General features: G+C 38.0%; 1 protein-coding gene across 4 annotated transcripts in view; it reads right to left on the bottom strand.

The window, feature by feature from the left end:
* The window catches only part of CAMKK1 (calcium/calmodulin dependent protein kinase kinase 1), a 293,477-nt gene that overhangs the window by 27,738 nt on the left and 241,756 nt on the right, over positions 1-23,983 (bottom strand). For all 4 annotated transcript variants that reach the window (XM_075194965.1, XM_075194968.1, XM_075194966.1 and 1 more), the window contains exons 12-14: positions 18,793-18,866; positions 17,884-17,971; positions 11,536-11,664 (exon numbers count right to left, since the gene is read on the bottom strand). In XM_075194965.1, coding sequence (XP_075051066.1) covers positions 11,536-11,664; positions 17,884-17,971; positions 18,793-18,866 — 291 coding nt within the window. The remainder of the gene's footprint in view (positions 1-11,535; positions 11,665-17,883; positions 17,972-18,792; positions 18,867-23,983) is intronic.

The raw sequence follows: 23,983 nt of genomic DNA on the forward strand, positions 1-23,983 counted from the left end.
AAATGTACCTGGACTGCGTAGAGGAGTGGGCACTGGGCACCACAATAAAATATATAAAAAACCTTCAACAGGTCTGCATTACACTACACATACGGCTGCTCCTCCATCCTCTCCATCATATACATGTTGGAGTTTTAGCGTGTGACAACCTCTTGTTTTTGATAATGTCAGTGCATTTTGAATATTTTTCAATTTGCCCCACACCACTGAATGTACTTTATCTATGATACGCATCTATCTATCTTGACTGCGTAGTGTGGTGGCCCCGGTACACAATTTGGTACCGGGGCCACAATAAAATAAATACACCCTCCACGTGTCAGAATTCCACCAAACAAGTATCTGGACTGCGTAGTGGGGTGGCCCCGGTACCCAACTTGATACCGGGGCCACAATAAAATAAATACACCCTCCACGTGTCAGAATTCCACCAAACAAGTATCTGGACTGCGTAGTGGGGTGGCCCCGGTACCCAACTTGATACCGGGGCCACAATAAAATAAATACACCCTCCACGTGTCAGAATTCCACCAAACAAGTATCTGGACTGCGTAGTGGGGTGGCCCCGGTACCCAACTTGATACCGGGGCCACAATAAAATAAATACACCCTCCACGTGTCAGAATTCCACCAAACAAGTATCTGGACTGCGTAGTGGGGTGGCCCCGGTACCCAACTTGATACCGGGGCCACAATAAAATAAATACACCCTCCACGTGTCAGAATTCCACCAAACAAGTATCTGGACTGCGTAGTGGGGTGGCCCCGGTACCCAACTTGATACCGGGGCCACAATACCTCCTCCAAACATGCTACAGACAATTCGTCATTGAGATCCCATTAAGTATGTTAAAGACAGACAGGGTCCAAGTGTTATTAGTTGACTTTGTAAAGAAAAAAACTGTCCCTGTTGCACATAGTCGTGCAATGAAGACTTACTTTTTCATTTAAAGGCACGATCTTTCAAGTGTAGTGTTTGTAAGTCTAAGTCATATTATACTTTTGGTAAAATTGGTTTTTTTGGTTCCTCTTTATGTTAATTAATTAGTAATAGAATTAAAGTAGGAAATAGAATTAAATAGAATTAAAGTAGGAAATAGAGTGGTATAGAGTTGTAGTGTGGTATAGATAGAGTGGTCCACACAATATAATAATAAAACCCTCAACTGGTCTGAATTCCACCAAACAAGTATCTTGACTGCGTAGTGTGGTGGCCCCGGTACCCAATTTGATACCGGGGCCACAATACCTCCTCAAAACATGCTCCAGACAATTCGTCATTGACAGACCCCAGACAGACAGGGTCGTAGTGTTACTGTTTGACTTTGTAAACCCAAAAAAATGTCCCTGTTGCACTTGCACATAGTCGTGCAATCAAGACTGACTTTTTCATTTAAAGGCACGATCTTTCAAGTGTCAGAAAGAGAGAGAAGACACAGGAGAGGAGAGTTGTAGCTGGGGACCTGGGGTGGAAGCTCCCAGGCTCCCCCAGCATTGCCTGGAAGTCTGAGCGTGGTGACTGAGCCAGGGCAAGGAATGTGTGCCCTGGATGAGGGGGAGAACTCCATGCCACTATAGTGAACCCAAGAGAGAGGGGGACACTGCACATGGAAGAGGCCCTGGAGTGAGGGCTGCTACAAGAGGCATGGTAGCTGTAGTGTCAGATCCTGAGGCTGAGAGTACACAGAGTGACGTGTCAGAGCACAGGAGACATTATCCCCGCAGAGGAGGGATGAGCTGCAGTTGAGAGGTCTGTTGTTGAAATAGGACATGCACACTTTAACAAACCAATCATTTCAGCGACAGGGCCTACCAAACAACTTTGACTGAAATGATTGGTTTGTTTGGGCCCCCACACCAAAAAAGCTATTCATCTCTCCCTGTACAGACTAAACAGGCTCTACTGAGGCAAGATGTCGTCCTCATCCTCAACCTCTGATTCCTCTCCCCCTACAGTGTCTACTTCCTCCTCATCACACATTATCAATTCGTCCCCGCTGGACTCCACAACCACAGGTCCCTCTGTAGTATCTGGAGGGCAGTGCTGTACTTCATTGAGGAATTGATTATTCATTTTTATAAACATCATTTTTTCAACGTTGTGAGGAAGCAACCTCCTTCGCCGCTCACTGACCAGGTTCCCCGCTGCACTAAAAACTCTTTCCGAGTACACACTGGAGGGGGGACAACTCAGTTAAAAAATAGAGCCAGTTTGTACAGGGGCTTCCAAACTGCCTTTTGGAGTTCTACCACGTCACTACCTCTAGTTAATTTAGATTGCAAGGCTTGTAAATATAAATACTTTGAAGATAAAAAAAAGCAGGCTGCACAGACTGTGGAGCTAGAAAGTGAAATTAAATGGACCACGTTACTTTGGTGGCTATCTATGCCCCCCCCCCCCGCCCTACACTTGTAGTTGAATATAAATAAAGCAGCCTGCATAGACTGTCGAACTAGCAATTCAAATATACAAAGAAATGGACAAAGGCAGTTTGGTATCTGTCTGCATCAGATCCCCTCTCCACTAGGAGTAAAACAGAAAACTTTTCAGCCGTTATATAATCTAGAATATAAATAGAAATTGAGAAATGCAATTTGGTATCTGTCTGCATCATAATCATCAACATCCTCCTCAGCGCCAGCTACATCAATATCCTCCTCCCAGTGCACAACATTCACACCTTCATTAGCCAAATCTGTAACTGGACTGTGGGTGATCCTTCCAGCATATGCAGAGGGCGTGCTGCAAATGCTGGATGGAGTCACCTCTTCCCGTACAGTGATGGGAAGGTCAGGGTTCACAACCAACAACACCCTTGGACTCGCCTTGGGGATTTGTGATGTCATCTGTTTAGAAGGCAGAGTTCTTTGCTGTTTTGTTGTTGTTGCTGACAGCATAACTCTCTTAAATTTTTTGTAGGGGGGGGGAGGAGGGCTTTGATCCTTGGGTGAGGTTGGACCACTAGTCATGAACACGGGACAGGGCCTAAGCCGTTCCTTGCCACTACTTGTCGTAATTGGCATATTGCCAACTTTACGTTTCTCCTCAGATGATTTTAATTTTCTTTTTTTGCTGTTTTTTGAGAACTTGGGCTTTTTGGATTTTACATGCCCTGTACTAGGAGATTGGGCATCGGGCTTGCCAGACGACGTTGATGGCATTTCATCGTCTATGTCATGACTAGTGGCAGCAGCTTCAGCATTAGGAGGAAGTGGGTCTTGATCTTTCCCTACTTTATCCTCCAAATTTTTGCTCTCCATTATATGTAGCACAAGATACTGCAGAATGTGTGAACTTGGTAATATTGCAGTACCAATGGACTTATAATGCTGGATTGGTTTTGCAAATTTGGTTATAATTATTATATATTTTTTTTTTTTTTAATTTTTTTTTTTTTTATTTTTTTTTATTTTTTACAAACTTGGGAATAATGGGGAAATAACTATGCCCTTAGAAGCACAGAGCACAGGACACAGCACCACTGGACTGAACAGGACACGGCACAGGACCCAGCAGCACTACGGAACTCAGCAGGACAGAGCACAGGACACAGCACCACTGGACTGATACTGCAGAATGTGTAAACTTTGTAATATTGCAGTACCACTGGACTTTTACTGCTGAATGTGTGAACTTGGTAATATTGCAGTACCAATGGACTTATAATGCTGGATTGGTTTTGCAAATTTGGTTATAATTATTATATATTTTTTTTTTTTTTTAATTTTTAATTTTTTTTTTCTTTTTTTTTATTTTTTACAAACTTGGGAATAATGGGGAAATAACTATGCCCTTAGAAGCACAGAGCACAGGACACAGCACCACTGGACTGAACAGGACACGGCACAGGACCCAGCAGCACTACGGAACTCAGCAGGACAGAGCACAGGACACAGCACCACTGGACTGATACTGCAGAATGTGTAAACTTTGTAATATTGCAGTACCACTGGACTTTTACTGCTGAATGTGTGAACTTGGTAATATTGCAGTACCAATGGGCTTATACTGCAGGATTGGTTGTGAAAATTTTGTGGTAATTAAAAAATATTAAAGTAGTTTTTGGTATTTTATAAAAAAAACTTTTTTTTATTTTTTTAAACACAGGGGAATATTGGGGAAATAACTATGCCCTTAGAAGCACAGAGCACAGGACACAGCACCACTGGACTGAACAGGACACAGCACAGGACCCAGCAGCACCACTGACCTCAGAAGGACAGAGCACAGCACACAGCACCACTGGACTGATACTGCAGAACACAGCACAGCACAGCACAGCACAGCACAGCACAGCACAGCACTAAACAGCACAGCACTAAACAGCACAGAACTAAACAGCACAGAACTAAACAGCACAGAGGACCACCTAACACACCCTCCCTCTACCCTGATCAATGCCCGAGTGAAGATGGCGGCGACTAGCGGGGAATTTATAGGATCCGAGTATCGCGAGATCCGACAACGGGATTATGAGTCAGAGCCTCAGTTTCACTTTTGAATTTGGCGCCAATACCCGGATCTGTCTCGGATCCGACTCGGATCCGCAATGTTCGGGTGGGCTCGGATTTCAGAAATCCGAGCGCGCTCATCCCTAATAGATACCAAGTACAAAATCTGCACTGACTGATATAGTACATTTCAATCAGCCTGGGCGCTCACGGGCTCAGTCATCTACACTCAATTTCCTCATGGAGACCAAAGCATAGCGGGAGTCATCACCTACTCCAGATCCTCCCAAATTTCAGTAAGGCCATAAAAGTTAAGTGACATCATGGCTACCTTTAGTTCAATTCTTACATTCAGGTATTAAATACATTGGCTTACTGGTTAATATATAAATGTATATAATCAGGGGCGCACGCAGGGGGGGGTTTCTGGTTCTCCAGAAACCCCTCCCATCTGCAAACTAATGGGTACTAAACATTGCCCTGTACTGTACAGCAGCTGCGGCGCTGTCACAGAAGCGTCAGCACAGGCGCTGTCACAAAGGCGTGCTGTATTGTACTACAATACAGCACCGCCGCAGACGCTTCTTTGACAGCGCCGCGGCTGCTGTACAGTACAGCATCGCTAAAAAAATGGAGCTGCTGCGCAGCAGCTCTCTCTCTCTATTTTTTTTTGGGGGGCGGAAACCCCCTTAAAAATCCTCCGTTTGCCCCTGATAATATGCCTTTTAAGGAGAACCAACGTACGCCTCACCAAATAAAAATAATACACTATAAACTCCACCCAAAACTAAATTGTACATTTTGGGAGGAGATTTTATTTAAGGATTATAAACCACAGGCATATAGGCAAATATTTGATTTTTAAAAGAACAATTCAATTTACTTAGGAAATTCTAAAAATACTTAATATTTTATATGTAGATTGTTTTTTTTTTAAACATCATTGCAGAATTATACTAAATATCGAGAATGTATGCTAGCTGCTTAAAGAGCAGAACATTGTATAAAATAAAATACCTAAAGAAGATTTCAGAAAAAATATATGCCAGGCTATTGAAATACATTACCAAATTAAATATAGGTTATTAATGTTATCCACAGAAAGACATTAATTAAATTTGCATACTTAATTAGAGCTAGCTTTAATCTATGGGGAAACTTCATCCTACTTAATATATATATCACCTGTAAGGTTTGACTGCCTACTGTTTTTTAGGACAGTTCTTCTCATGGTAATAAATAGACCAAATTTAGCATATCCCCATGGAAACCAAATGCTCTATTACCCATTTATGAGAAATGAACATTGTCATTCTGCAAACTGATTTCCACTAACTATAAATGGAATCGCATATAAACAGATTATAATCTCTGTAAATAAACAGTGTACATGCCTACGTACCGAAATCTGAGGTTTACTGCAAAAATGTATGTTTCACATGCATAATTATGGGTGTTGCTTTGGCAATGGCTTGCTTAGTGTACTGAAAGGGTATTAGTAATCCTATTCTATTTGAAGGTTAAGTAGGTAGCAAGTATCATGGTTAGAGGGTGAGGAAAGTGGGATTAAGGAAGGGCCAGGGCAGATATGCATATTGTATTTACCGTATTTCCCCAAGTATAAGACGCACCTTTTCCCCCCAAATTTTGGGTCTAAAAAAAAGGTGCGTCTTATACACTGCAAGCGCTACTTACCTTAATGAAGAAGTCGGCACCTGGTGTGTGAAAGAAGTCCCCGCTAATCGGAACAGCGTGTCCCCGCTGGTTGCTTCACACAGGATGTCTGTGCTGGCTGTTTTACACAGCTTGTCCCCCGCTGGCTGCTTCCCACAGCGTGTCCGTGCTGGCTGTTTTACACAGCTTGTCCCCCGCTGGCTGCTTCCCACAGCGTGTCCGTGCTGGCTGTTTTCACACAGCTTGCCCTCGCTGATTGGCAAAAGGACCTTAAGGTCCTTCAGGCGCCTCCCACAGTCTCGGAGCTGTAAGTCTTTATGTAATACATCTTTTTTTTAATTTTGGGCCCCAAAATTAAGGTGCGTCTTATACAGGGGTGCGTCTTATACTTGGGGAAATACGGTACATTATTAGCTTTTATAAAAGTGAATTAATTTTTGGCCTGTCTGGAAAGAAGCATGACTTTTGATGGGCATAGCATGGTTTTGGCAGATCAAAGAGTCTAATTTGTCCTGATTTTGCAATGAGAAACGCTGTAAAGTATGCCAAGTTAATATATATGTATAATAATAGAGAACCTGTGCTGGTATATTAGTAGTAGACATTTGTATTAAAATAACCAACACTTGAGTTTTACTTGTATTGACAATTTATATTAGTCAGAGTAAAGTATTAGTATCCTGATAAAGAGTCTGGCCAAGTTAATAGTTTGGGTTAAAGAGAACTCGTCACTTTCCTATTCATATAATAAAGCATTAGGTAAATTATTTTGTCTTTCTTTCTGCTGCAGCTCCCTTTTGAAGCTAGTTAGGAGATACCCTGCACTGTATTATAAGATGTTTATGTACTCTCTAGAGATGCAGTCATCTCATGGAGCTCTACCATTCTGCTCCTAGATTCTCAGTCTCAAAGCTGAATGGGCACTCCTAGTAAATACTGTTAAACAGTAGTAGTGAGCTTGAGCAAGACTTTGAAAAAACTACTATTGGGTTAAGATGGTACTGGCCATCACTGATTTGGAGGTAAGCCAGAAAAAAAGTGAATGAGGACATAATGGTCTCTCAAATTAAATCTTTGGCCTATTTACTGTAATGTATACTGTAATTTTGGTGGCAGGTATGTTAAAAAGAGTCCCTTTAAAGCCAATAAGGTTCATTTATGAACCATAAAATAATTCTTCACCTAGTCCTGCGAATTATTATTATTTATTACCATTTATTTATAAAGCGCCACTGATTCCGCAGCGCTGTACAGAGAACTCACTCACATCAGTCCCTGCCCCATTGGGGCTTACAGTCTAAATTCCCTAACATACACACACATAGACAGAGAGACATACAGACTAGGGTCAATTTGTTAGCAGCCAATTAACCTACCAGTATGTTTTTGGAGTGTGGGAGGAAACCGGAGCACCCGGAGGAAACCCACGCAAACACGGGAAGAACATACAAACTCCACACAGATAAGGCCATGGTCGGGAATTGAACTCATGACCCCAGTGCTGTGAAGCAGAAGTGCTAACCACTTAGCCACCGTGCTGCCCACAGTTGGCAAAGAAACCAGGAAAAGCGCAAGGTGGGAACAATACACAAGTACTATCAACACCCAACGTCCTATTATATTTTTATCAGATTCATATATTAAATAAATGAGGCTGGTAAGAAGACATGGGAAAGTCTTTATTACATGTGGCATTTTTCTGTGTGAGGAAATATATTACATGGGTCGATATTGATCAAGAAATGTTCAAATGTAATCAGAGAGTGGGATTTCTGAGGTAACAGAGGATTCAAGGCCCTATGAAGGGCCTGTATGCCCTCCAACTAAGCATGAAATGTATGTAGTGCTGTCCTACAAGGTGCAAATCTGGGTGTGCAAGTGTGCCTAATCAGCACTTAGCAAGTGAAGCCCTCGTTCACACCAACTCCTCCCATCAGTTGGTGCAAAATTCTGCAGCCCTGCAACTGCTGCAGCCCAGAGAGTCATGGGGCTAGATTTACTAAGCTGCGGGTTTGAAAAACTGGGGATGTTGCCAATAGCAACCAATCAGATTCTAGCTTTCATTTATTTAGTACCGTCTACAAAATGACAGCTAGAATCTGATTGGTTGCTATAGGCAACATCCCCACTTTTTCAAACCCGCAGCTTAGTAAATCTAGTCCATGGTCTTTGTCGGGAAGCTAGGCACGTCGTCATAAAAGAGCATTTTGGTGAAGTCCTACACTTGTACAGTTCATAAATGCCCTTTTCTAAGTAAGGCAGAGGCTCATGGATAGCAAATGAGTGTAGGCTCATTAACAATAATGTTGGTGGAATCCTGTGAAAGAGCCTGCAGGCCTAAGCTGGTGGCAGAATTGAAGGGATAGTAGTCTGCCCTTATTGCATCGCATAATCATTTTTCTCTCTTAGGTATATCTGCCAGTATGGAAAACAAAACTGATATTTTAATTTCTAGGATGAAATAAATGTATTCAGTTTGTACAAGTATAGTAGCTGGATAGCGGGACAACAGTTTTTCTTGAGATTTTAATAAAAAAAATCTGGCCATGAGTGGGATTCTGAGCACCCGATTCCCCCTGTACTTGCCTATAATTAACATTATGAAAGACTTGAGATTATCTCAGTATGGATAAAAACCTCTGAGTTCTAAACTAGTCCAGTGTGAGAACTGTACTTTCTCATTAATACATTTATAACAAATCTCCTCAAGGTACAAGTTCTAAATTAGTCCATTGTGGTAAAAATACTCTAATACATTTATAACAAATGTCAAAGTACAAAAAAGATCTCGGAATTCTGAACTAAAGAGTTACACATTACCCTCACCTACAAAGTTCTCAAATACGTCTATCCCCCATACATATGCAACCACATTTACATACACAGTACCTTCTGGCAATGACCGCAACCTCTGCTCACTCCCGCCTTCAGGATTTCTCCCGTGATGCTCCCAACCTCTGGAACACACTCCTATACCCAATTAGACTATCCACCAGTCTTCCAAGCCTTCAATTGGGCCCCAAAAAGTCATCTTTTCATTCAAGCCTACCAGCCATCATCTTAACTGTCCCATCTCCACATCCCCCACTCAATGTTACCCTCCCTATTTCCGCCAATACTTTCTAGAATGTAAGCTCTTACAAGCAGGGCCCTCTTTCCCAGTGTTTTTCTTATAAATAAAAGAAAATAATAATTTTTGTGGTTATTAAGGTTATAAAGCCTAAAGGCTGGTGTTTGTTGCATACTCTTCAGTGCACAAATGCATGTTTATTAGGTTATTTTATTTTAATAAACTATGTGTTAATTTTTAAGCAGGGAAAGAAAAGAACCTCTTATCCAATTCTTATTCTTTCTACTTGAGGCATTGATGAACACCAACACCAGAATCTGAGCATTTGGATGTCTCTTCACTACAATCATCTTGAGAACCCTTATGCTTGTTATGCGCAATATCACCTATATCTGGTAGGAATCCATCAGTATTTTTGACTTGTCTCTGGATTGCATCATTAATATGTTTTTATGATTTTACAATTTTTATTAATAAATTCTATATTTACAGTATCACGCATTGTAAATATTTCTTCTTTTTTATGTTTAATATATCCATTGGGGAGAAACCCATCACTAAAACTGAAATCTGGAAACTGGAAAAGGTTTATAATACAACGCTCATAATATTTCTATTGTTTGTAAGTACATTTACAATGGGAGTTTGGAGGTGAAGGTGGAAACTACACTTTATAAATTCAAGAAGTATTTTTGATGAGCACAGAAAACATATGGTCTTTGTAAGTGCGCTACCTTAGGGGGAAGGTACCCCAGAAGTATTTAGAATTTTACTACCAAGAATTCAAGTCCTTTCATGTGGGATATTATATGCTATTTATACTGGATTACGCTATGTTTGTTTTTTCTTTCACATATGTTTATTTGTGAATGCACAAATGATTTAGAAGAGAAAAGGATACAATCTCCAGTCATAAACATAAATATTTTGCATTTCAACACTTTTTATAAGATTGTTATATGATTATTAAGTCAGTTTGATATAACTGGTATAAAGAGTATTGTGTCTCTTTAAATATACACAGTTTTGTTGACAGTACATCTACACTATCAGCACTTGAATTTTTAGTCACTTATTGTATTATTGCATGTTCTTCTAAATTGGTAAGCTGCTTTTAGAAAGGGGCGCAGAATACACTTAATGTTTTTTTTGTTTTGTTTTTTTTACTATTGAATTACTGCCAAAATATATGACAAGTAATAAACTACATGAGATCTTAGTCTCTGAGATTAAATCTCATTTAATTAACTGGAACTACTTTGCACAATCAATTATCACAATTTAATCTCTATGACATGACATATGACATGTCATTAAAACAGGTAAAAGTAAGACACTGTATCCTAAAAAATAAAAATATAAATGAGCCATTAGTCAATTATCTTATTAGAGAGAACTTATTGAAGTTCACTCAATGTGATAAAATTGCAGCATTGTGTGACTGAAAGCGATGGTCACGCTACCAAAATTGCCTATTTAGATCACCCCACATAAAACAAGCTGTTTCAAAATGAGTACTTGCTGATAAGCAATTAACCACCCACAATTCATTTAAAATGGTTTGTGCAATTCTGCCTTGTAGTGTAGAATAGCTACCATCATTATCAGAAAAGTGATTCAATATACCTCAGACAGCATAAAAATAATCACCCCCTGCTGCAAAGTAAAAGTCTAAAACACACTTCAATAATAATAAATAATGTCAGTTGAGTGTTACTTTACCACATACCAAAATATACTATATTTAAGACCTGACCTGGTATAACAGACAAAGTTTATCTTCTTTCTTTGCCACGTTGGCAGCACGGCTTACAAAAGGGTGCTCATCTGCTGTGTCACAATTTGTTATACTTGTAAAAATAATATATTGACAGAATAAAAGCATTAAATCCAGTGTTTTGTTAATTAATGTGTCTAAACATTTTATTATCATACCTCTCTTTGGAAATTTCTAATCGACACATGAGAGAAGGGAGCACGGTCACACTACATGGGCCATGCCTAGCACTCCTGAAGCATTGGGCAACTCCCACTCATTCAGTGCTGCAGACCACATCTGCCAACAGTCTAGTGATTGGGTACTAAATCGGGAGGTATGTATTATGACAGCATGATTACAGTGTTATTTTAAGACTTGACATACCTTACAAGTGCACAGACATGAATGAGCTTAATTAACCCCAAAGTACTAATCCTTTAAAATCATCTGGCATTAGAAAAATATTAGGTTATGAGTACACAGTTACTGATCACCATGTTAGAATGAATTTATTTCTATTGTTATAGCAATATAAAAAAAAAAAGTAACAACACAGAAAAAGAAACAATTATTTTCATACCACAGCTGTCAAACTTGGAATAAGCTTGACTGAATTTTTCACTTCCTCCTCGGTCACCTCTACAATTGTGCAGTGTTCTTCCTCCAGGGGCATTGGGTCCTCTCCATTTTTAGTCACCCAAGGATGTACCTGAGGAAAAAAAAAAGTGAACCTAGAACAGCCATGTTCCACAATGCTTTAAGTACATAGATCATGAACTAAAATGCCAGACATGTCACTAGGTCCTCTAGCGGTACTTTTGTGCTTTACTACATAGCGCTTTGTGCACTCTGTAGAAAGAAAAATGGCTTTCCCTGTAGCACAGTTGGATTCTTGGAGTACGGAATATTTTAGAATAAATGGCTTAATTGGCATTTCAAGTAATTTATGAACAATTGATTGAACTTTTTGATAATGTTCATTTACTAAAAGGTTGATGTATAAAAAGGATTAATACACCAAAATCTTTTTCACTAAGAGATGCTTTTTTGTTATGTTGCTAGGAATTAAGCAATAAATTAGTGTCAAAAAGCGAACACTAATATTTCAGACGTTAAAAACTAACTACTTTTATGACTTTTGTGTAGGAATTATAAATGCAAACCGGAAAAAAATGAACATTGAGAGCATTGTTCCCTTTTTCAGTGTACCTATAATAATGAATGTACGTTTACAGGCAACACAACATTCTGCCACTTGCCGTCTTTTCAAATGTTGCTAAAAACTGCTTTTTGTAATTACCATTAAGCAATGCCTTTTATTTATTCTTTTTTAAATGCAAGAAATGGTAAAGGGACATCATAGAGATATGTGATTGCAATAAGTCAATAAATTGTGCAGGATTTTAATTTATATGGTTTACTTTCTCTTCCATGTATCAGGTGCTTGATGTTGCATTCATGTGTTCTCCTTCTAGTATTGCATTGGTCTCTGTACCTGGCCTGATTCCCTAGTCCTGTATTCTTGAGCTCAGGCCTACTTCACATTGGATATTACCATCACTCTCACTGTATGGTAAACAACTTGAACTTCATTATTGGGTAATTTGTGTGTAATCTGTTAATTAGTAGATTTCTGCTTGTGGTATAATTAGGTTTGGCTTAATAATGAATTATGTAATGCTTTATGGATCATTGCTCTGTGTATCGTGTACCCCTATAAATTTCATGTACGGCGCTGCAGACCTTTTGTTTTGCCATATAAATAAAAAAACGATAATAAAAAAATAACTACAACATCATAAACTACTTATAATGGTTTTGATGCTGACAAAATATAATCCGGAGTTGATTTATAGTTTATTAATTTTCTTCCGATGCTTTTAATTATCAGCCAGGGTCCTGTGATCAAGAATATGTAAATACAATATCAAGTTAATATTTAATTGATTTACAATCCTGGCCTAATACTCCTTGCTGTATCCCCTCATGGGGTCTGCCACAGCCTCTTAGAGCTATAGATGACAATCTCAGGCAATCACTGATAATGCATTGGAAATACAGTCACCCAGGTTATTCAAAAGGAATACTAAATGTTAGGTATAAACAGAACAAACTGCAGTGGTACAAGAAAAAAAATATAAACACTCTGAACAAAATTGTATCTATAAAATAGATAACACACAAGTCATTTGAATGAATCATAAAAACATGTACATAATTTATATAGCAATGTACACACAAACCTTATTAATTTTCAATTTTGCTATTGCATTTCTCTATAAAAACTGAATATTTAAAAATGTATTCTATGCTTACCAATATTCATGTTTCAGGACTTTACCTAGTCTCCTTAAAAGGTGCAACTACTTCTGTTAGCCTAGATTAGATTGCAGCCATGTGTGATTTCTGTCCCATATTCCCCTAATGTTATCTCTGCCAGAATTATTCATGTGATCAGTATTAAACGTGTCAGAAACTTTGGTCAAGGCCTAGTGGTAGGAGACTGGTTTGCTATAACTGGGTGTGATCCCAGTTTTGCAGGGTTCAAAGTGTCAGATAGATGGCATAGACAATCCTTAACTTTGTTTAAATAGAGAAGTTACGTAGAACTATAACTAGCGAGATCTATAACTATTCCAAAAAGTAAGCTAAAAAAAGCTTGAGGATATAATGCTAGTAAAATAAATACTGCAGAACAAACTTAATAAAATGCAGTTTGTAAAAAGTGAGCATATTATTAAACTGAATTACAGGCACAAATGTTTTTTTTCGTAAAATCGCATACCTGGGACTTTTAACACTTAACTAAAAACAAAAAACCTAGCTACTGTAGGCCTTTAAAAAAAATGAAGTTAGGCAGGTATGATCTATTAACTTTTCTTTTTAGGACCGTCATAAAATCTGTATGGGATTTTAGATCAATGCAGACAGCACTCTATTTAATTTATTGCAATTCGACTACACATAAATGTAGAACTAAACCAAAGGATGTGTTATTAGTAAACACCAATATTTTGCTGCCAATTATTATAAAATAACAAGAATATAGTGAATGCCATTTAATCTGCAGACCATAACAAAATGCATATTTCAGTTTGTGCTTGCTATTATATCAGAAGCACTTTTGCATCATATGTGCTTTAGAAGAGTTTTAATATATAGTCTTAACTCAGACAATGCTTTCAGAGTAATAAAAGCATACTTGCCAACTTATGGCAAGTATGATCCCAGAGCTGCAGTGGGAAGGTGGGCATGCAGGGGGCGGGGCTCCAAAAATCGTGTCATTTTGGCCCGAGGCGGGAGATTGCCATACTCTCCCGGGAGTCCGTGAGACTCACCCGAAATGCGGCAGGAGAGTTGGCAAGTATGAATAAAAGCATACCGTCAATTTACACCACGATCTGATTATGTTTAAATACACTAAGGGACTAAAAATGACTGCAATTTATTAATAAAATATCGTCAGGGCAGCTGAGTGGTACTCAGCTGCCTCAAATACACTGGCCCAGAGCAATAAGGGTTAAAATGGCTGGGCCAGTCTCAGGGGATATGCACTTGATACTCAGGATTGGGCTTTCAGTTCCACAAATAAAAAAATAATTAAGAAGTACAAATTAAATTATTAATTATACTGAAATGGTGATAACAGAATAAGTATTACGGCGAAACCTGGTGAATATTATTGCCGGAAATAGCTATTTATCAAGAAACCACAAGGTATTAGCTGTTTATTATCAAGCCAGTCTATTATCTGAACCAGATGATCTCAATATGTCTGGGGTGTGAAATAGCAGCTCAGGAACAATAATAAAGTAGATAAAAAAGTATGGTTTATATTACATTATATATACTATAAGCCACTAAACAGACTGATGCTATAAGTGTTATTAAGAATAGATTTCAGAATACTGGTTGTTGGAAATTGCTGTTACACTTATCTTAGTAAACACACACCAGAATTAACAGCAAAACGAGAAAATATTTAGTTTTTTTCGTAATATAAAACACACATTATTGAATATTAGAACAAACATCATGCCTGTCATTTGTCCAAAAATGATTCTCTTGTCCTTAATTTTTAAACATATATTTTTCAATGTGTATTTGTCCTTTTTAAAATAAAGAACCCACCTCATTATATCAAAAAAGTTTAGGTCCCTCCCCAGGATCCCCTCCTCTGTGACACCTGATGAAGTTGGGCTTCCACAAACCTAGTATGCGGGGTATAGAGTCTATGTACCCCACGGTGGCCAAAAAATACTGGCCAAAAATATTAGCACCCTTGCATTTTTTTCTAAATCACTCAAAAATGTGTCTAAACACTTACTTATTTTTCTGTAATTTATTGTTAGTATTTATTCTCTGTTAATATACAAAGCCTTATTTTTTTTTTCCGAATATAATACTCTATGTCCGTTTAAATCAGAAAATGAAAAGAAATTGCATTAACAACATTATTGACACCCTAGACTTAAAATTTGGTTGTAAAGCATTCAGTCAAAATATCTGCATTTAACAGCTTCTTGCATCTCTACTGGCTGTTTGGTCCACTATTTTTATGCAAACTGCTCCAGTCCACTCACATTTGATGGGTGTCTTCTCCCAACTGCTGTTTTCAGATCTCTCCACAGGAGTTCTACGAGATATAGGTCTGGACTCATTGCTGGCTAGCTCAAAACAGTCCAGCATTGTCTTAAATCATTTCTGGGTGTTTTTTTAAGCTTTAATCTTCTATCACTGGTCCACAGGACATTTTCCAAGGAATTTGGTTTTTCAGAGTGGAAAACTCCAGTTTGGGATTCTTTTGCAGTGGGACCATAGAACTACCTTTCATTGAGTTGGCAACAGATGAAGTGAATTGAAACTGTTGTACCACGTGTTTGAAGATCAGCTTAAATCTGTATGACAGATGATCGAGATGCTTTCTCTATCATTCGGAGAATCCTACGCAACAATCAAGTTTCCTATTTCCGGGGAGGTTGGCTGCATTACCATGGGCTTTAAACTCCCTAATAACATTATGTATGGTGGAAACAGGATCATCAAGGTGTCTGAAGATTTATTTGTAGCCTTGAGATTGTCCATACTTGGCTACAATCTTCTGTCAGGCTGCTTCAGACAAGTCACTGGCTTTCTTTCCTTTATCCATGCTCATTGCAGTATACACAGTGACAAATAACAGAAGCATGGATCTTTCTCTATTCAAACTCTTTTAATGATTGATTTTTATATAGCAGACACCTACTACTCGCTCCAGGTGAGTTCAGCTCTAATGGGAAGTTGAAATCTAATGATTTATAACTACTTGTAAAAAGTTGTCAATAATTTTGCCCAGCCCATTTCTGAATTTCAACAATTTCGGGAAGACATGCTGCATTATTAGAAAAAACTGCAAGGGTGCCAATATTTTTAGCCACAACTGTATGTCTAGTCTGCCTCAAAATCCATTGCATCAGATGTTGATGTAAATCTCATTGCAGAAACTATTGGCTTTCCTTTGTGGCGGCCGACTTTCAATATGGGTGAACCAAGGGGAAGGTTCTCCACTATTCAAGTGTGACGAGTACTTTTTTTTTTTTGTTTTTTTAATGGAAAAGTCTTAAGTACCTCTCTAGAAGGACCATCATAACAAAACAAATAAAAGGGTTAAATAATAATAAATAATAATACAATTCTATAGTAATAGAATCTATAAAAGAAACAAGAAAAAAGTAAAATACATCTAAGTGCTAAATGAACTGTACTGCACACAAAGCAGGAACATGGGCTTTCCCATGTTTCCTATGGTTTAGAATATGCCAACCAGAAAAATTATTATATATATATATATATATATATATATATATATATATATATATATATATATATATATATATATATATATATATATATATATATATATATTTATTTTAATATGCTCATTGTGGGAGCTGGTTGATTATGCACATATGCATGTTTATTTTATCTATGGTATATTTATGATTTCTATTTAGTGGCTGTCCACACCAAGCAGACAACCTATCATTTGCCTATTATTATTATTATATATGCCTATTATTTTCTTGATCTATGTTAAGAAATTTTGAGAATTTTATCTTGCATCTTAGTATATATTATGCATATTTTGTAGCTACTTTTAAAGTCTAGCTAGCACATAAAATCTAGATTCTTGACAATTTTATAGACTGGTGCAATGTGGCTGGAGCTATGGATTGTAATGAAGGGTGAGGAGATATATATATAATTTATATTCGGTATCTACTGCATATGGCAGGTTATTTTATTTTAATGTTGACTATCAAACTCTACTGTCACCCAATCTGTTATTTAAGGGTTGCAAGAGTTACCAAAACATTTTCACAAAAAAGGGGTTACATTCAAAAGGAAAAACAAACCTTTAAACATTAGAGCATTATGTTGAAATAAAGGAGCTATTAACCAAGTGTGCTTTTTTCCATTCGGAATAAAATAATAAACCCTTATTTGAAAATAGAAATTAAAGGAATAAAATGTGTTATACACATTTCACCATAACTTGTTCCCTCTTAGTTTATGTTTAAAACTTCACTTTCCAAATCCTAAACTAACTAGTAATCATAAAACAGCAATTAATCTTCTTGCTATCGCCCATGTGACTGGATTTATTTTATACTCTGTTAATTTTGTATATTTAAATAATCTAACCAGCAATCCTAAAATAGCAACTCATTTTCTTGTTACTACTTAACTGACACAATTTATCTTGCATGTTGTTTCATTTGTAAATTTAAAGAAATAAACTCACCAGTAATCCTAAAATAGCAACTAATTTTCTTGTAATCGCCTGACTGACAATTTATCTTGTATTTGACTTTGTATATTCAAGTTATTATAGTGAGATTAACCGGATGAAGTTAATGCAATTTATATTCTGTTCATTACTAAATACCTTTATTTCTGGAACAGTTGTTCGATCTTCTGGCTTCTTATCCAACATTCTCACAATCAAATCTTTTAGTTCATCACTGATGACTGGCCTAACAGGAAAACATCAAATTAAACAACCGAGTTCCCCCCTCCTTAATACTGAAACAATATAACGTGCTGAATTTAGTGGGGAAAAAATTAGATTGATAGTTTGTACAGTAGTTTATCAGCTTAAAAATGCAGCCAAATGTTATACATTTCATAAAGCCAGACAAATATATTTTCAAGTTAAAGGAAACGTCCACCCTAAGACATACCTTCCCAGATAGCAGACCTTACATAGCAGTTAGTTTCAGGTTACTAACCTAGGGAGACCCGCACTATCTGAATTTCATCTTTGGATACCACTTAATTTTTTGAGTTTTCCAGTAGGTGGAAAAAAGATCCAAAAGTGTAAAAGGGAGGTGCTTAATGAAGACTGCATCTGTTTGGATGAACACCATCAATGGTAGGAGGGATAATAGGTGAGATGTCTGAGGGACAAACAGAGAAGGATACTATCTGTGGGGAATGTTCAAGGGTGGACACCCCTTTTAACAACATTACAACCTAAGAAACAGGACATCATTTAAAACAAATTCAAACTATCTAAGGGAATAATTAAATCCAATGTTCCCTCTAAACAGCATAAAATGTAGAAACTAACTTATTAGGACTATCCCAAAGAATCTCAATACATTGCCTTATAATCGATTATGGTTTTAATTCTCATATCCAGATTCCTAAGCTTACAGGGAACATTTGGTTATAAATGAAAAGACTTCACAATAGATGGAACAAAATACAGTGAATTGAGCATGTAGGCTCATCAGGTTCACTATATTTCATAAAACTATACAACAACATGTACATTTAGTGAAATGTTACGTACTGTTCCGGGAACTCAACTGGTTTATGTTTTATTATGTTATGAAGAACCAATATATATTCATCCATGAAAGGGCACTGAAATAAAGCACAAACATGGTTATTGTTAAATACATAGAACAGAGCGTTTGATATTTTGGTCCTAAAATAGCAAACTGTAGCTGTCCAAGTAAATGTCTTTCATGCCAGTTATGGTAGGGGTGGACAACATAATTTTCAGGATCCTCACAAGTGGCCCTTGGTCCCATATGGGAGTCACATCGGCTATGTAAAGGGACTAAGTCAAAGCAGTTCAGGTTAGTAAGATATCATCACCATTCTATCATAAACCAGCCTGCTCGATAGACTGTCCTGTCTATAGTGTTTCTGTTATCACCAAGTACGCACCCAACAATCACAAAAGGTGGAAACATTAGATTGGGGCAGCTGTAATGCACTACTGGTTTATGGGGCATGGTTTGTGTCACCTTTCCAGTGAGGGGTAAATTGTATTCTTGGAGCTAATGGGAAGTGTTTCTATTCAAAAGAAGAAAGGATCATCAAAAATGTTTCTTTTAGTTCAATTTTACTTGGTAATACAAAATAATTTTTATACATGGTAATATACATTGCACTGATTAATCTAAGGGTCATGACACAAAAAGTTTCACTTTGCCAGAATAAGGGCGCTGAGAAACTGCTTGCATAGCTTCAGATGTATATATAATCTGCTGGTTACATTTTAGTATAATGCAAAATAAACATTTCTGCTCTGTTAAACTGTGTACATGTCAAAACGTTGCAAATTATTTTACCATTTATTCCTTGTTTTTAATACTCTATGGCAACCTTCACTATGAGATTGGCCTGCCTTTAGCTAAAACAAAACAAAGTCAGGGGAGCAATAAATAACCAATAAGCCAGTATATGCTGTATAAAGAATTAGTTAATGGATGAAGAACATATCTGCCAAACTGAGAATCTTCCAATGATAAAACATCAAGGTGATACTGACTTGAAAAGGTATGGAAGGATGTCCATCCTGCTGCTTTTGCACAACATGTCAAAAAAGCCTGAGCCTTCTTTTCCCAAAATGTAGCTACCACTGGTGTTTAATTGGCTTTCTGTACTTCAGGTACCTGCTGCTCACTCCTCTTGTCCGCCTGCATGATCACTTCTGTGATCCATCTGGACTTAGCCTGTTTAGTGAGAGCATATGCTTTCCAATAGCCTGCGGGTATCACAAATATAGTTCTGTTTTCTGACCTTCTGTGTTGTAGACAAAAATATAGAAATTGTTTTTTTTCTCTCTCATCTCTAGGTTGTGGAAAGAAAGCTGGTAGGACTTTCTTCTTGATTGATGTGGAATGTAGATAATACTTTTGGCAGGATTGTCTCTCAACACTACTCTATCTGAATATATATTCAGTAAAGGTTATTTGCACACTATTGCATGTAATTCAATGCCACTAGAAAGAACATTTTTAATCAATTTCAACAGTGCTTCTTATAGAGGTTCACAGAGGCCATTCATTAGCATATGGAGCACTAAACTGAGATCCCATGGAGCCAAAAAAGATCTGACTGAATGACAGATCCTTATTACTGCTTGAAAAAACATATAACTAAAGTGAATGCGATATCTAACAAGACACTTAGTGCTGACCTATGTACTTTTAGGTTGGCTAAGGTAAGATCCCTAATCTAAAGTGTGTGGAATAATGACAGAAGTTGGATTAACTTTAGACTCACAGCATATGCAAGAGATTTCTGTCTTGACGTAATAGATAACAGAAGAATAATTTTTCTTAGCTTGCAGGAGTCATACACCATTATTTCTAGAAATGTGGATATTTTAACATTGTGGTTTATTGCCCTTATATATCTATTTTTGGAAGCCCAAACATATTTATTAGTAGCTGGAATACTTTCCGATTTATACTCCACTCCCCTGGATGAATAAGTCAGTATGTTCTGCTTGCCTGTTACATGTAATGCTGATATTGCATTTACATTATTTTTACTGCTCAGGAATGTTTCTATTTCTGCCATCATTGCTTTGTTTCTGGTTCCTCCTTAATGATTTATGACCAACAGGATTCTATTGTTGTCTGAGTCTGTCAGTGTTGTCTGTTGTTTTCCCTGTAATTGATTTTGGTAATGTTGGATTGCTACATTTTTTTTTTTTTGAGGATGTGGCTCTCCAGTTTGCCACACTTGAGAGTTTGTTGTGAGTATTAACTAGACTGGCTCTAAAAAATGACTCTCCTTGTCACTAATTTTGGGCTTCTCCACCATTTGAGAGATCTCTCGTCGATATCTAACAAATTTATGCTTTGGTCCAATGACAATTTTTATGATCCCACTTTAGTTGGAGACGCCTCATTTGCCAAGTTGGCCAACGGACTACTACTATAGCAGAGAAAATCACTCCCAACAGCTGCAACCCATTGAGTATCATTGTCTGATAATGAATCTGTGCATGCTTTGCCAAATATAGAATTCTGGCACATCTTTCATCTGACAGTGAGATCTTGTTTCTATTTGGACTCTCAGAAAATCTATAATACTTAGTGGCGTGTGTTAGTCTGTCTGTCTGTGTGTGTGTGTGGGGAAAAAATAAAACCAAGCTGCAGCGCCACCTGCTGGGCGGAGTTAAACACTGACCTACCAAATTCTTAGTGTGTGTGTAAAAAAAAATTCAGAAAGGGCTGAAATTTGGTATACTAAGATGTTTTTAATTTGTTAATTTAATATGTTAATTGTTAAAAGTGTTTATAAAGATTTAAAAAATATATATATATATATTTCTTGAAGGAGAAGTGACAGTTGGAAGTGGTTGGTGGTTGCCGGGGGTGAAGGTGGGGAGTGGTTGGTGGTTGAGGCCCGGGCTATGGCCCAAATGCATGACAAGAACCTTTTTAACACCTTTAGTAGCTTGATTTGACTAGAATGCATGAGTATCATGCACGGGTTAACTTGTAGTCATATCTTTTGTTAGTATAAGATTACTTTCTGTTGTTCATCACGCATTCATATTGTTGTAGAACACTTTTTACCTGAGCTTTTCTGAGGGTAACTGTATTTTTGGCTTGCCCACTAAAAGAGTGTCTGCCGGATATGGGGTAACTAATACTTTGTAAAAAAAATTATTGGGAATTTTGCCAGCCCGAAGGTAGGCATGTACATGGAAAATGCCGCCCCATTATCCAAAATCTGAAAAAAATTCCTGTGTTGTATTGCTATAGGAATATTAAAGTAAGTATCCCGAAGATCTATAGCGGTCAAAGTCTCCTTTGCTGATGTCTCTCAAAATGGACTTCACTAACTCCATCCAAAAAATTGTTTGTCATGTACTATTATTATTATTATTATCATCATCCTTTATTTGTTAGGCGTCACAAGAGTTTCGCAGCACCGTCCACAGCACAAACAGTAGACTAAACAGGGTGAAACATTATAAACAGTAAACAAAAAATACCAACATTTCAGAGACTCCAGGCAGGCTAATGTAGTAAAGACGGAGCAGAAGAGCAGGTATGGAGACCAGAGGGTAGAGGGCCCTGCTCAAATGAGCTTACATCCTAAGGGGGGGTAGACAGAACTCAGGCACAAAAGGAGCCAGTTGAAGTAAGTGGGGAGAGAACAGGGGGGCAGGGAGGAGAGAGAGGAGAACAGCCGGAGGAGATGAGGGGGTTAGGTGGAAGGTTGGTAGGCTTTGAGGAACAGGCGAGTTTTAAGTGTCCGCTTGAAGGAGCACAGATTGGGAGAAAGACGAATGGAGTGAGGGAGTTCGTTCCAGTGAAGGGGGGCTGCACGGGAGGAGTCTTGGATTCTGGAGTGGGAAGAGGTGATCAGAGTGGAGTAGAGGAGACGGTCATTGGCCGAATACAGGGAGCGGGCAGGAGTGTGAATGGAGAGGAGGTTAGAGATATAGGGGGCCGTAGACCGGGAGAGAGCCTTGTAAGTAATGGTCAGGAGTTTGAAAAGGATTCTGCAAGGGAAGGGGAGCCAGTGTAGGGCAAGGCAGAGAGGGGAGGCAGACGAGGAGCGGCGAGAAGGGAAAATGAGACTTGCAGCCGCATTGAGTATAGAGCGGAGGGGAGCGAGATGGAAGTGGGGGAGGCCGGCAAGGAGGAGAAAAACTTGTACAAAGCTTGTTGAGTTTTATACAATCCAAGATTGTGCAAGAAAACTCCTAAAGTTTTCCTGACAAGTTACAGTCTGGAATAAAAAAACCTTGCTTGCTCTGGGGAAACATTAGAAATAATATTACACTTCCATCTCTATCTTGCTTGACTGGGTTTTTTTGATCAGACACAAACATTCATTTGAGGGGAAATAAAGTTCCATTTGTATCCCCTTTTTATAATGTCCATCACTCACTACACCGAGGTGGAGTGGGTCCATAATTCTGAAAAATGTGAAATTATGCCCCCTAAATGTTATTTGGTATACTCCTGACAATTATTCAACCTTTTTCTTAGCTCTACCATCCATTGGTCTGAATGTTCAAAAGGACTGTGTAGATGCAGTATAGAATTTTGTCTAGACTATTGCCTTCCTGGCTAGAACACCTTGCTTCCTTGAACTGCATACAAGCCCATGAAGTGGAAAATTTGGGGATTTCCAAACAAACATATGTGTCATAATATCTAATTTCTCTTCAAAAAGAAGGACTCCTTCAATGTAAGGGAGTAAACATAGGGCCCTTCTTACTGTTGCTGATGCCATAGCTCTTACAGAAAAAAAAAACCAATAATATCCAAAGATGGTTACAGAATAATTCTAAAACTTTTAGAAAAATTTCAAAACCTTTACTAAATTTGTCTATTCACCATTTCTTTGTTGTCTGTATAGGGGTTTTCACCTTTAACTTTAAGACCCTGGCTTCTGAGGCCATAGCCACTCCTTATTAAATGTGGCCCCACATGAAACAAATATTTTTCAAAAGATCTTTCTGCTTCTCTGTTCATATGAATTTCTAAAACCTATTGCTGATCTGTCTAGCTAGTGAAAGAAAGACAATAAGGAAGAGGAGGAGCTGGCTTATATACTCTCCACCCGTCTCTAACTAAACAAAACGGAAGCTATCTCATAGTAATGGTTGCCATGGAGGAGTGAAGGGTAAATGCAATTACAGATGTATTCCATGTGGCCTACAACAAAAGCTATTTACTGTATATTACATATACATTAAGGGCTTGAGTTACTTT

The sequence above is a fragment of the Mixophyes fleayi genome, chromosome 2, assembly GCF_038048845.1.
Source record: "Mixophyes fleayi isolate aMixFle1 chromosome 2, aMixFle1.hap1, whole genome shotgun sequence".
Lineage (NCBI taxonomy): Eukaryota > Metazoa > Chordata > Amphibia > Anura > Limnodynastidae > Mixophyes > Mixophyes fleayi.